We start from the raw sequence: 16126 nt of genomic DNA on the forward strand, positions 1-16126 counted from the left end.
TCTTGTAAACATTTTCACGATATCCCTTCCTCATTCCTCTATTGGCCTGTGGTGTTTTTTTTACTTAGTATAACCTTTTTATATTAAAGGAATGAGGCATCTATCTATATATTATGAGTTGAAATTAATTTTCTCCTGACTTGTCATCTTTATTTTGACTTGGCTTATGATGGTGTTTTTGTTTTCAGAAGTTTTTTTTATTTCACTCTATATTTCATACTCTTTCAATATGGCTTTTGAATTTTGGTCATTCTTTAAGGAGACTTTAGCTTCTCAGAGATTATAAAAAGAATTTTTAAAACATCTAACTCCTCAGATCTTGGTTGGCAAATACTTCTCCTCTACTGAAAGGAACTAAGACCCTTTGAAGAAATAGCCAATTCCAGAGCAGAGGTAGGAAAAGGAGAATGTAAAGCCTGGAACATCTAGAATATTCCAGAAAACAAGGAAATAAATAAATAAAAACAAGTCAAAGGGACTTAGGAGCCTGCTTGGAGGGGCTCCTCCTGACCAAATTTGGGACAATTTGAGCATTAAAATAGCAACATCAATAGATTAAAACAGACTGAATAAAAGTGGAACTCGTTAATCCATACTGATTAAAAAAAAAGTTTGAGAGAAGGAACGCTCTTCTTCACAGAAAAATGCCAACAAACCAAACATGGAAGAACTGATAGAAAGTTACCATGTGGCCACCGCCACAGAATAATTTATTCAAGTAAGAATCATCAATGGATGCTAAACTATTGCGTTAAAAAAAAAAGACTATTGGGAGAAAAAGGACATTTATCCAGTTTCATGTATTAATTATTACAGAGGTTGCAAATTAATTAATTAAAGTGAAAAGGGACCGTTACAATGGAGAAATATGGTAAATACCACTTTAGCCAAGCGATCAAACCTAGTATCGGGTTCCCTGGTGGCGCAGTGGTTGGGAGTCCGCCTGCCGACGCAGGGGACGCGGGTTTGTGCCCCGGTCCGGGAGGATCCCGCATGTCGCGGAGCGGCTGGGCCCGTGAGCCATGGTTGCTGAGCCTGCGCGTCCGGAGCCTGTGCTCCGCGACGGGAGAGGCCACAACAGTGAGAGGCCCGCGTACCGCAAAAAAAAAAAAAAAAAAAACAACCTAGTATCAGCTGTGTCTGTGACGTGCACAAAGAACACATCACCAATTAGTGTTCCTGCCCAAAATGTTTAACCTGAATCTAAACATAAAGGAACAATCACAAAAGTCCAAATTGAAAGACATTCTGCCAAACTACAGGCCTGTATTTAAAGTGTTGTTATAAAAGGCAAAAAAAAAGGCTGGAAAACTGTTCCAAATCGAAGGAGACTGAATAGATATGGCAACTGACAGATCGCAATCCTTGACTGGGATGAGTAGGGAACAGAAAAGGACATTATTGAGGAAACTGGGGAGAGAGTATTGTATTTTTTGTATCATGTTAAATTTCCTGAATATGATAGGCGTACTGTGATTATGGAGGGAAATGTCCTTGCTCTTAGGAGATACACTCTGAATGAAGTGTTTATGAATAAGGAACGAAATCCAGTGTCATGATCTAACCCTCAAATGTTTTGTCACAAAAATACACTCACAAATAAAGCAAATGTGGTAAAATGTTAACAACTGATGAATCTAGGTGAAGGGTACATGGGTATTAATTACTACCTGTATTGTTCTTTCAACTTTTTTATAGGTTTGGAAATTTTCAGAAGAAGTTGGGAGAAAATTCTCCCATGATTTCCTCTTGGTACTTTTTTAAAAAGCAGTTTTTTTGTTTTAACATACAAGGAGTATGTTAATATAAGGTAGAAAGAATTCTTAAAAGAATATAATATACCCCTCCCCTCACGTTGCCTAAAATATATAGAACATCTACCAACACTGATGAAGCCCAGTGTGCAACAGCAGCCTAATTGCTTCTCCCACAGACACAACCCCTATCTCCTAGCATATATATTTCTGTTGTTCTCCATTTAAATTTCTGATCCACATTCAAATTTCTGACTTAAAAAAAACCACTATATTGGTTTCTGCCAGTAACATTAAACGACATTAAGTGGTATATTCTAAGACAATATGGTAGCAAAATCCATGGCATTATTCCTAATCACCTTTGCTTTCCCATTAAAAGCCCTATAACCTTTCTTTACCCTAGTGGCTAATAAGTGGATTACATTAAAGCAACAATTTACTTTTTAAAGAGCAGGAGAAACACACTAATTGCTTTTCTTGGCTCTTTCTCCTATACCTGACCGTGAACTGTGTTAACTACCAGTGAGCAGCCTAGGACAAGAAATCATGACATATTATAGGTTTCATCCTCCAACCCTATCAAAAAAGAATGCTGTATTTGCTTCCCAGAGGTTCTTTTACTGGCACTAAGATGCTTCATTCCCAAATGAAAACTGTAGAGATGATTATAAATCCAAGTGTCCTTGCTACCCTGTGCTAGATGCACACAGAGCCACACAATGATGATTACACACACTTTTCTTCCTTAACTCTAGTAAATACATAATCTCAAGATTTGCATGGGGCCCACTTTATTCGGGTCTCTGCTCAAATATGACCTTTTCTCAGAGGCTTTCTCTACAAAACCACCATTTATTCTCTTTATTTTTCTTCACAGCATTCCCACTAAGTGACATTAGTTGATACAATTTTGGGGGGTGGTGTCTGTTTCCTCCACTAGAAGTTAAGCTCCATGAGGGCAGGGGTTTTGTTGCCTTCTCACCGCCTAAAACAATGTCTGACAAAGAAGAGACACTCAGAAAATACTTGCTGAATAAACAATCTTAACTGAGCCATTCAAATAGTTCCTCATCTGTGTTTATTGCTTTCTATGTGATAAAGAGAAAAGTTCAGTATTTGCAAATTTGTTTTTTCATCCATAAGAATAAAGAGAAACAAAGGCAAAGAAATAGTATCACCACTATATTCTGCTTCAAAATAAAAACATTTCTAAAACATGGGAGCCTTGCTTGTCCATCAACATTACCTGTTTTTATCAAATACTGTCATTTGTGCAACAAATGTTTTTTCCCCATCTTCACGATTTCGTTTTCTTCTAGCTGGAAGTTCTTCATTGACATCTGAATTTGACAAACATTTCTCATGAATCAAATATTCAAGCAAAAACATATTTATGATATATAGTCCCTTCACATAACATACTACATTAATCCCAAATGAGGTACAAATAAACTTGTTACAATATAATAATATCCAAACACTCTTCAACTTTATGTCTCAACCTTATGTCCTTACTTTTTGATATGGACAATATTAACCCCACATTTTTGCAAATATTATTTTCTGTTCAGAATGATCTTTATTTCTAGGCAAGGAGAAAAAAACCCTCCTCATTCATGGTTACTTTCCAGGAACTTCAAAGGATACTTCAAGACTCAAAGATTATTTCTTCCAAGGTGCTTCTCCCCTGAACTTCACAAATACCTCTATTATACCACATATCATTTAGCTGCAATTATATTTTATGTTTATCTCCATACTCTAGGTTATGAGCCTTTGGAAGATGGGACTGGATTTTTTAATCATCTTTGTGTCCCCAGCACCTATATGTTGTTTGAATGATTACCTCAAAGGTGGATTCAGAACTGTTGGGAGGATACAAGGATAGATGTATGGTAAGTATAATAAAATGTTAACTGTAGACTCTAAGTGGTGGGTAGATAGGTGTTCACTACCAAATTCTTTTGTCTGTTCTGTATGTATGAAAATTTTCACAATAAAATGTTGAGGGGGGAATGAATTCATTGTTTGCTGAGAGACTAATTTAAATACCAGTCTTTTCCATCCAGTGTTCTATATATATATATATATATATATATATATATATTTTTTTTTTTTTGCTGCATGAAATGTTTCATCATACAATGAGAATTTTACAGATTAAATACCTAGTACAACACAATAGCCAAAAGCCTAAGAGCAAGGCCTATCTACCATAAAATTAATTATCTCATTAGACTATAAGAGATTTGCAAATAAATAAAGGCCATGCTATTAGAACACATGCGTTTATTTCTAGTTCTGCACCATTTTTCCTCTAATTATGAAAATAACTAAAACAAGGAATATTCTGTACACAATTATGAATACTACGAAGATGTATTAGTTCAATCATTTTCACTGATCACCTTAATAATCTCCAACAACAAAATCTAGTAAAATTATTAAAATAAAAATTACCAATATTTTCATTGGTTTCTCCATTAATCATTCCATTAAACTCTCTTCTTCCTGGACGAGTCACTCTAAATAGCAATGAGTAAGACTTCACCATATGGCTGTTACTAGGTTCAAATTCATTACTGGAAACTGCAAGGGACGGGAAATTTCCAGGTTTTGTTTGATTGAGGTCAGGATTCAAAGGCACCTGCTTTTTACCTGTAGGAACTTGCCTTATTGGACAACTTACATCCTGCAAAGGCAAAGATTATTATATTTATTTATGCATATGCAATTGTAAGAATTACCGTAAAACCTCTAATCACAGCTATAGGAAATATGGTATAGGCCATGATTTCCAAATGGCATGCTAAAATTCTAACCGTACGTCTGAAAATTGTGATGAAGCAAAAAGAAAATTTGGATCAGCTATCTTTCAAATATTAGCACAATTGAGGATATCCTCAATATAATGAAAATAATGATATAATAGTATATCTAATATTTAGCTGATGGTCATCTGAAAGTTTTAAGTTAGAAATATAGAACTAAAACCATGCTTAAAATATTACAACTCATGTAAATTAATCTTTTCCCCTTAAATATTCTATTTTAATAAAATGACTGATAGGACTATTAGAAATGAAAAAGATTATTACAATAACCCCATTGTCAACAACACTGAGAAATAGTAAATCCATATATTTAAATATATTGTTTATAAGAAGTAACATTAATCATCTTATGAGTACTGTTCTGTAATTCTATAACTAGAGTTATGCTGAAAGAGCAAAGTTGAAAAATTGCAAGATGCAGAAGACCTTTTTAACAAAAAATATAGTACATATTTTAGGTAAATTCTTTTTAAAAACAAACAGAATACATGCTTATGGTCTTAAAATTCTGCTCTACAAGAATATAAAATGAGAAAAATAAAAGTCTCCTCCACCCCCCAGGTCTTATACTCCAGAGAAGACTGATATTAGCAATTGGTTGTATATATCCTTTGAAGGAAACATTTACGCCTATTATTTTTTTTAACACAATAAGGGTCGTACTATAGTTACAGGCACATATTATCTTGAATTTTCACATCACTACTTGCTGTGTATGGGGGTTGGGTGGGAGCGTGGAGTATTATTAACTAACTTTATAGAGTTTTTGATACGTACTTACACTGCTGTCTCCCATCACCTTGGTCTATTACATACCAATGCTCTAGCACAGTTTTCACCATGGCACCTTACTGTGATTGATTTTGGAAAAGCATGAGCAATCAGAACCTCTACACGGGTCATTCCTTTTTTTTTTTTTTTGGTCTCACCACATGGCTTGTGGGCTTTTACTTCCCCAACCAGGGATCGAGCCCAGGCCCTCTGCAGTGGGAGCATGAAGTCCTAACCACTGGACCGCCAGGGAATTCCCTCCCATTCTTAAAATACCCAAGGACTTAAGGCTACTAAAAGTATATCTGTTGGCTTTGGTGGGTTGCCCAGGAAATTTAACCACCATAATACTTGTTTCTATGGTGAAATGATTTCATCTTATAAATAAAAATTTGAAGCAATATATTTATAAGTTAATGGCTGATAATGCTAGAAACAGAAATTTCTTTGCCTGAGAGTAGTGTTACAAGATAATCCTTTTGGGAAAAACTCTCTCTTAGCCCTTATTTAAAACATTAATGTGTACAAATAGCTAAAACAAATAAGCTAAGAGACTGGAGTGGCAGGAAGCAAATGAATTTATGTCCTAAGGTGCTAAAAGACAGCTTCTTCCCTTCACTGTCATACTCCTGTAACAGAAAGTTTTATGCAGATACCTACAGCCAGATTAGAAAAAACATGAAGATATGGGAGGTTGGCAAAAGACGTTATCAGTTTTACAATTCAGCCATCAACATATTTAAAAGCTTTTAAGGTTTATATGCATAAACAATATATATGCATAAACATATTCAATGAAAAAAATTATTCCATTTCATCTACCAGTATAATCCTATACATTACCTTTCTTTTTTTGTGGCAAACTTTCACAAGCAGGACTTCCAGGGTAACAGAATTTTGTTCATTTTCTGAATTTTGTGATGGCTTATCTAAATAGAAAATCAATACTTTAAAATCGATTTTACACTTGATCTTAGCCAAAAGGCCGAGAAGTGATTAAAATCTATTTAAAAAAAATAGTATTCATTTTCCTAAGAAGTCTGAGAATTTACAAAAAAGACTTCCTATAATGAAGTCTTCTCAGAAGTTTACTCATCCCTTTTTCCCAAAATCAGTTTCAAATTTGACAAATACAGTTAAGGCTTCTTAGTAGAAAGCACAAATGAAATAGTTCAGGAGAGGTAACACACAAAATAAACATTAAATTTTTTTTCCTTCTTCTAAAATCTATTAGAAAAATTATTTAGTTTAAGATACATTTAAATTGAACTGGTTACTATTTTACATATTTCATTTCATTTTGAATGCTCAGATATTTAAACTAAAAGGCTCTTTTTGTTGTTGTTGTCTTGTTTTTTTTGTTTTTGCGGTACGCGGGCCTCTCACTGTTGTGGCCTCTCCCGTTGCGAGGCACAGGCTCCGGACGCGCAGGCCCAGCGGCCATGGTTCACAGGCCCATGGAAGTTGGAAAGAACTCGCAGCATGTGGAATCTTCCCGGACCGGGGCACGAACCCGTGTCCCTGCATCGGCAGGCGGACTCTCAACCACTGTGCCACCAGGGAAGCCCACTAAAAGGCTCTTTGATTTGATCAAAACTTATAACCAAAGGGATTAAAAAAAGTTTTCAAAAAATATTAAACATAAAAGTTACATGCCTAAATGGGATAGCAAAAATCAAGATATTATTTACTACCTAGGGAAATCTCTTGGTTTATAATGTTTAGGAAATTTAATTTTAAAGTAATAGTCTATATTCTCTATATCAATGAACTAACAAAGGCTTCTGCAAATTAAGGTTCCAGAATACTTCCCTACAGCTTGTCTTTAATCCCAAAGGCATTAACAGTCCAAAAAACTTAAATATTTAAGCATTCATTCATCATTAAGTTCCTAATATATCAAACTACTATGTACTTCTATATAGTTCTCTATATATTATAAATAAATCCATAAACATATACAGAAATAAAATAATTTTTGTTCTGAGATTTTGGACAATACTTCTTTCTACTTGAAAACATTCTTCTTACTCAGGGTGTATACATAAAATACATTTCAATCAGTCTCTTGAAAGTTGCATCCAGGATAAAAATAATTTAATATACCAAAAAATAACCGAATATCTAAAATGCAGTAACAAAAATACTCTGAACAATACTCACCATGAAAATAGTACCCTAATAATCTTTGTGTATTCATTCTAAGCAGTCTCAAGTAGTAATTGCTAAACAAAAGTCTTCATTTAAAAACAAAAGAAAAAACAATCATATTTTAGGGATTGTGATGTTGCTTTTCTATCCTGATTTCTTAAAAATATTATATCTTAAAAAAAAACTACGAATATACCTTGAATAGACAAGGGAGGCAATATATCTGCTTCTTTCCAACTTCCACTAATTTCAAAGTTATAATGGGAAATTATTTTCTGGAAATAGAAGTATCAACAGAGTTTACTTTCTCATTTACTTCAGTAATATCAAGAAAATAAAGTTCAAGTGAATTTGTGCAATTTTTGAACTTTTTTGTCATGTAGATGGGAAAAAAGTTTATCGTACCATGTTCCAGTTCATTTCAACTAATTAATTCAAGTAAATTCAATTACTATTAATTAATCAAATAATATTAATTACTAAGTATTATTCTATTAATATCCATCAATGATTTCAGTGATGAATAATTTATATGTTTTACAGAAGTCCCTGAGAACAAAGGGCTAACAAACCTATAAAATTCAAATTATAAGCTTCTAAAGTATTAGAGCTCATGTACTTTTTAAGTATCACAGAAGACCAAGTATGATGAATGATTAGAAATATGAACTCTACAAGATGATTATAAATGATTTAGGAGGAAAAAAAACATGAAAATGCTACTGAGGTTACTTCTATATAAAAAAATAGACCAGATATAAGGCAAAACTAGAAGTAAAGTGACATTAGCTGCTAATACATATATGACCAGACTTCAAATTTCTTACATTGAAAACCTGACTAGTTATCAAACTGTCCTAATATAACCATTCTGCTTATTATTAAACTGTTTCTTACTAAACAATACCAAGGATGACCAACTTAACCTGTTTCTTATAAAGGTTTTATTCCATTACATGATTATTAAAGGATACACACACAAACTTAAGATGGACAAGCCTAGAGGCATTTTATCCATTCTGAAACCAACTGAAACTTTACCCAGCATGCTTTCACCTCTTTTAATGAATTAACATTTAAGACTATACAATTTTCTTTATATAATATCTAACACATTGATATATCCCATTGGTAGCAGTGGTTGTTTCAGTTGTCTTATTATTGTATTAAAAAAATACTCAAAATGCATATGCAGAAAAGGGTCCTACTCAGGAGACTCTTCACCTATTCCAGGCTCTAAGGCAATTAATTACAATTCTCATCATAAGTCTTTATAATTTAAAGTTCGAAAAACGTTGGAAATAAAAAATCTACGAAATTTACTTTCATTACAAGTCCTTCCCATTAGTTTCCACTTACGATCTTTGGAAAGATGATGGCTCTAAGTTGGGTAAGATAATGTTACACAGCATTTTTTAAACTGCAATACTTAGAGCCCTAAAAGGTACGGTCGAGCGGTAAGAGCTGGAATTTCATCTATTTAGATATGAGCCAGATGAAGCTAACGTTTACCTTCAAGAATGATCCCACAAAGCACTGATTATTTTAACAATTAAAAAATCTACTTAAAACTTAAATAGACAGCAAGACAGCAATAAGAAAACCAGGCGATGAACACAACCTTATGTGTAAAGTCTACCTACAATTTTTAAAAACTTTTAAGGCAGAGTTTCTTATTTATTTTTATTGAAGTGTAGTTGATTTACAACGTTGTGCCAACCTCTGCTGTGCAGCAAAGTGACTCAGTTACACACATATATATTGACATTCTTTTTTTTTTTTCTCACATTCTTTTTTTAAAGCCAGAGTTTCTTAAAACTTGCTCCTCAGACAACCAACTTCTGAATTACCTTGGTGCTTTATTAAAATGCAGACTCCTAAGCTCCACCAAAACCCTGCAAGATCTGAGTCCCTGTAGGGTCCAGGTATATGTATTTCAAACAAACTGTCAAAATGTTTCTACACACACTAAAATTTAAGAACTACTACTTTTAAAGTTTAATGAGTTGCAAGTTACCTCCTCCATATCCCACCATTGACCAAATAAAGCAATAATTGAAACTGTTGGAGAAATCCACTAAAGAGAAATTAAATTATCAACATCAACATCTTTTCCATTAAATATAATTTTATGAATTTACATGCAATTTTATTTTTCAGTCACAAAGGTGTTTTGTTGTTAGAATGCCAATATGTTTAAGTACATACCATTTTTGTGGAAGAAACCAGTAAATGTAAGCTGCAGATGAGCTGACAAGCTAAACAGAACAAAAAAATTTTATCACTTTAATATTCTGTAATAAAAATAACCTAAAATTTAAAATATAACACTGAAATCAAAGCTACTTCAGCTAATTTATAAACATTTGGCTGTCTAATTCTTAACTCTGTTCAAGCCCATGACTCCATGCTCTCCCTGTTAAGTATGACACCCAAAACTGTGTTTATACACATTAAAAACACACACATACGTACACACACACACACACACACAAATAAAAACAAAAACACCAAAGAAGCAAGGCAGAAAAAAACAGACCTCCAAATAAGAGGCAAGATAATTTACTGTGCTTTAGTGTTCTACCTATAAAATGGGGACAGGTTTCCCTTCCCACCCGTCAAAACGGTAGCTGAATCCAGGCAAAAGTGTTTGAGTATTTTCAAGCTACGGAATTTCAGCCTCCTAACAAATGATGCAGAACCATCACTTTCTACTTCAATTAGGGATGAAATACACAATCACAAATCTGCTATAGATTTGTAATTTACTGTTTCAACTTGTCATTTTCACTTTTAGTTTTAGAAGCAATGAAAAGGAAGCATAAACTATAATGATCCTTTTGTTTTGAAAAATAATCACTACCAATGGAAAAACTATTAAGTTGGGATAGAATAAGCAAAAACATCAACAGGCTTTTGTAGTACCTTTAAACTGGAAAAAGAGCAATCTATCTCGTGATCAGGAGCCATTCATAACTTTCCAGAACAGATGTTGGGAAAAGGGAAGCAGTACTTTTACTCAAGAAATTTACTATAGAATCAAAGTAAATAGCAGTAAAAGGGCAATAGGGATCAATAGAGGGTACTTTTTTTTTTTTAATGATGGTGACAATCTACGCATTCTTATAATCAGAGGGGAAGAGTTATGTAAAGATTTTGAGGCAAGAGAGCATTAAGGAACAAGTAATGACTGGAAATGAGGACATATTATAAAGAGGTTAGCTTTGTAACTTTGCCCAGGACTCTTCTTCTTCTTAGAGAAACAGGAGGTAAGTGAGATATTTCAACAGAAGATGTGAGGATGCCTCTATTTTCTTAGTGAGGTAATCTATGAAAGTATATGCTAAAAAAACTACAGGGTGGGGGTCCTGAAGGGCATTTCTAGAACGATACTAAGAAAAGTATGCTAGGATATCAGTAGAGAGCAAAATGACTATGGTGGAGTAAAAAGGTAAGGGTTCAAGCAGAGTTAGAAAGCATAAACATAGAAAGGAAAAACTAAGAATAGCAACTATAACTTAAGTATCAAGAAAATAAAATGGGGGGCTTCCCTGGTGGCGCAGTGGTTGAGAATCTGCCTGCTAATGCAGGGGACACGGGTTCGAACCCTGTTCTGGGAGGATCCTACACGCCGTGGAGCAACTAGGTCCGTGAGCCACAACTACTGAGGCTGCGCGTCTGGAGCCTGTGCTCCACAACAACAGAGGCCATGATAGTGAGAGGCCCGCGCACCGCGATTAAGAGTGGCCCCTACTTGCCACAACTAGAGAAAGCCCTCGCACAGAAATGAAGACCCAACACAGCAAAAATAAATAAATTAATTAATAAACTCCTACCCCCAACATTTAAAAAAAAAAAAGAAAAAGAAAAGAAAATGGGATTCTTGAAAACAGGTAATTCGTGTATATTACTTTCTGACACATATCAGATACATTTCAAAAAAAAAAACACAGCAGCGCCAGTGGCGAGTTGACTATAAACAGGGCATGAGGGAATCTGTAGGGTTTATCTTAATTGTAGTGGTTGTTACCTGACTGAATGCATCAGAACTATACACCAAAGAGTGAATTGGACTGCATATAATTCATACCTCAAAAAAAAAAAAAAGTACAGGGCTTCCCTGGTGGTGCAGTGGTTGAGAGTCCGCCTGCCGATGCAGGGGACACGGGTTCGTGCCCCGGTCCGGGAGGATCCCACATGCTGCAGAGCGGCTGGGCCCGTGAACCATGGCCGCTGAGCCTGCGCATCCGGAGCCTGTGCTCCGCAACGGGAGAGGCCGCAACAGTGAGAGGCCCATGTACCACAAAAAAGAAAAAAAAAAAAAAAAAAAGTACATTAAGGGGATCAACTGTAAAGGAGCTCAAAGGACTTTTTCAAGGTAATGAAAATGTTCTATATCTTAATTGTGGTTATGCTTGTGCGAATGCATACATTTGTCAAAACTCAAACAATATACTTAGGGTGAGTGTACTTTATTGAATGTTAATTATACCCAAAGTTGATTTTTAAAAAGTATATCTACCATCTATGAAATCTACATGCCATTTTACTAAAAGATAATTGGCATTTTCCTATCAAAACTGTTCCATAAATGTAATCTACAATGCAGAATTGGGGAAACTCCAAAACAAAACTGAAAGAAATATTCTACAGTTTCCATGTTAGAAGATAATCCATTAGTCACAACCAGTCTATCCGATTCTTTTTTTTTTTTTTTGCGGTACGCGGGCCTCTCACTGTTGTGGCCTCTCCTGTTGCGGAGCACAGGCTCCAGATGCGCAGGCTCAGCGGCCATGGCTCATGGGCCCAGCCGCTCCACAGCATGTGGGATCTTCCCGGACCAGGGCACAAACCCATGTCCCCTGCATCGGCAGGCAGACTCTCAACCACTGCGCCACCAGGGAAGCCCAGTCTATCCTATTCTTAGTTGCTTCAGTTAAACCTACATACTAAGGCCAGGTAAATTTTCTTAAAGTGATTTTGTATGAATCATTCCTTTCTCCAATTTTCTAATGGGTCCCCAACTGCGAAATCTTTTGTCTAACTGCTGTCTGTAATATGGTTCCCATTCCTTTTTACCTCTACTAAAGCCATATACAGGAAAGTAGAATAGGATGACAAAATCCAAGCTTGAATTCTGGCTCCAGTTATTAGCTGTGACCTGATATCTATAAAATGAGATAACCTTTCTCAAGATTGTGAGGCTTGGATAAAATACTAAACAATCCATCAAAATACCCTCTCCCTCTTCTACAAAGACCCATCCCCAAACATCCCAGAGCTTAATTTCCTTTAAAAGCACTTGTATTTACCACTTTTTTGTCACAATTTTTTCACACACATTCTCTTTTGACATATCAGTGTCCTTAGCACCTAGCAGTCTCTTACAGAAAGGCACTCAACAAATGATTTTCAAAAGGATAATGATGTCCTCCCTAGAGTAATAAGATTTTTAAGGTTAGGGATCAGGACCCATTATACTGTAGTACTTATAATATTATTTACATTGTTTTTATAGGGAATGCGATTCTAAGTTCCAACTGTGAAATGACAGAAATACTTTGCATTGATCTACCCCAGAAAATATTTTAAATTAGTGTTATTCAATACGTGGTCTGCAAACTGAGGTCATTCGGGAAACTGTTACCATTCCACAAGGCAAGTTGAGAATAAGACTTTAACCACTTTCATAAAAACGTAACATTGCCATAACATCCAAGTATGTGATCAGTACATTTACAAAAGTATCCATCTACAAAAGACTGGAAATTAAAAACAAACAAAAAGGTCGCCAAAGGATGGTCTGAGACACAGTTTTAATTGCTACATAAGTTAAATAAGATGGCAAGCACATTCAGCCACCATTATGTTTCTTTGAGAAAAGGAATTCCAAATTTCAATTTACCAACTTAAAAAACAAACGGGAATGTGATTTGCTATGCACAATTTCCCCTCCTCCTTCCCTTCCTAAAAGTAAACACTCTTGATATGTACCTAGAATAAAATGTAACAATGAGGCCTAATTGATGGCTGAGTCCAAGGAAAAAGAGCAGTTTTCTTTCCCTTTCTGATTTACCCTCTTCCCTCTCTTGTGGCTACTGTGTCCACATCTTAATTGGTTAAACTGGATGAGAAGAAGGGAATGAGAAGAAGGGAAGAAAGAAACATGGTCAGGCCTATTTAGTTTTAGGCAGCAAAGGATCTAGCTTAGATGATCAAGATAAGATATCAGATAAGGATTTGGTTCATCTTTGTGATGTGTTCCCTATCCGTATCTTAGGAAGCAAGCAATATGGCAATAGGAAACTAGAGGGGGAATGTGAAATTTGGGGATAAGATTCTAAACACAAGTACCTGACAATTCTAAAGAAGTCTGCAGAACAAGGTTAAGTAAATTTAAATTCATAAGGGACTAACATTTTGAGATGAGAGGAAACTCAAATTTTAAGAACAGCCAGATCCCACAGAAGGACCAACATTTTTATGCAGGAAAGAAACCAAGATTTGTACCTTGAATTTGTACACATTAATCTCATAGTGGCAGGTGTAAGGCTTCATTTCTAGGGTCATGGCTGTATCACCTCAAAATAGCCCAAGTGTGATGATAAGCTATTTGGCATCTACACTGTTACATTCATGCTATGATGTATTATAAAGCTGAGGAATTGGTGACTGCATCAAGCCCATTATTCTGGAATCCAATGTCTCTTTCCAGGTTCAGACCTAAGGATGAGAACACTTTGTAGTGAGAAGATAAAGTTGAATGAGGGGTGGGAGTCCATTACATATAAATGAATCACCTCCCAGAAGTATCCTAGACAGAACATAAAGGGATTATTGTAAAGCCAAAGATTATACAAGAAGGAACATTTAAAAAATTTGTTCCTATCTGGGCTCATTATATCTGGCCTCATTATATAGTGTATATATGTATACATATACATAATATATATGAAAACTGTAAATGTTAAGATGACTAGTGTTCTTACTAGTATATTGCTTCACACTGAAGACTATGTATCGAGCTGTTACTAAAAGTTGTTTATTTTCTTTAAGAGTGAAAAAACAGCCACCGCATTCAGGAAAAAAGAAAGTCAATAGAGATATGATTGTTTTGGGGAAAAAAATTTGTTCTTAAATACTTAGATTTTAAGAATCCTATACGTTCAGTGGTGAATGATAAGGCATCTTCAGGAGTAGGTATGTACAAAGAAATCTATGGCCCAGATTCTGAAAAACGAACAAAACTTAAGTTTGAAAAAATGCTGATTTGAAAACAACTTCAAAACTTACAATCAAGACGGAACTGTTAAAAAAAAAAAAAGAGAAAGGGGAGGAAGACATCAGATCTTATTATGGTGGAAAAGACAATCAACTTAAGAAGCAGCTTGAAGTTTTAAAAATGCAGCTATATCTGCAAAAGAGGTGGCTAGGGAAACACCATAAATGCAATATATCTATTTAAAATAATTTATGGCTTTCTTAGGATAAAGACCAGCATCCTTAAATAGCCTACGAAGCTCTGCATTATCTGGTCATGGCCATCTGCTCTAGCCTCATCAAATGTCACTCTCCCTACTCTCTCTAGTCAGCGACTCTGGCCTCAAATGAGGTTATGTATAATATTCCCTTTAACGAGAATCACCTATCTGCTCACCCTCTATCCCCATTTTACTCCTATATTCATGTTTCAAATCTCAGCTCATTTCTTCAGGGAAGCCCTCACTGAACATCACTGTTCCCAAATCCAACTTTCAAACAAGAGCTGATTCTCCTGCTTCATACACCCATAGTTTCCCTATGTGCATTTTTCTTTCCCAGCACTTATTTTATAATTATATTTATTATACAATTATGTCTTTTTCTCCTAAATGCCGATAAGTTCCATACAGGCAAGGTCTTCATCTGTTTTGCTCATCATTATATCCCCTAGGACTTAGTATAGTGTCTGGGTCATGGTACACTAAGGAAATGGGAATCCCAAAAAAAAATCCCAAACTTTGTTACAGTACAAAAAGATGATAAAAGGAAGATTACTAATTCAAAAGTTTAGGTTGTAATAACAACAACAAAAAGTGATGAAAGGTACTTTACCTTATCAACCTACTAAAAACATAGGTTTGAAAATATATCTAGTAGATGTTCTAGTTCAGTTACCTTTGGAGGGGATTTCTCCAGCTACTAACAGTGGACCAGGAACAGAAAATGATTAAGTGGAAATGCTTCTAATTTGACCACAGGAAATACTTCTGGAAGCAATTCCAATTTGGGAATCTTTTCATGATACCTTTCAGTCAGTGGAGATGCACTTAGAAGACAAGAGATATGACTAGAGAATTCCAAAATTGGTAGGATTAATAGCCCAAGAGACCCCCTGGGATCCTGCTAGAACAGAAAACTACACAAAGATCAGAGATTTATACCAATAAACCATGGTGCTTGGTCAAAACTCAAAATAAATTCAAAACCCACAATATACTGGCATGCCAGAAACAAGAGACGGAGAAGATAGAATATAAGGCATTATATCAGAAATCCTAAAAAGAAAATAAAGATATTTTAAATATACATAACCACACCAAAAGAGCAAGAAGAAAGATTAGGAAAAACCTG

At 35.1% G+C, this 16126-nt stretch overlaps 1 protein-coding gene across 1 annotated transcript in view; it reads right to left on the reverse strand.

Moving 5' to 3' along the window:
- SUZ12 (SUZ12 polycomb repressive complex 2 subunit) overlaps positions 1-16126 on the reverse strand; it is a 40616-nt gene that overhangs the window by 13398 nt on the left and 11092 nt on the right. Inside the window, exons 5-8 of the mRNA XM_081220543.1 lie at positions 9722-9771; positions 6206-6291; positions 4218-4449; positions 3004-3097 (exon numbers count right to left, since the gene is read on the reverse strand). Coding sequence (XP_081076669.1) covers positions 3004-3097; positions 4218-4449; positions 6206-6291; positions 9722-9771 — 462 coding nt within the window. The remainder of the gene's footprint in view (positions 1-3003; positions 3098-4217; positions 4450-6205; positions 6292-9721; positions 9772-16126) is intronic.

This window comes from Mesoplodon bidens (genome assembly GCF_964165515.1).
Source record: "Mesoplodon bidens genome assembly, chromosome: 19".
NCBI classification, from domain to species: domain Eukaryota; kingdom Metazoa; phylum Chordata; class Mammalia; order Artiodactyla; family Ziphiidae; genus Mesoplodon; species Mesoplodon bidens.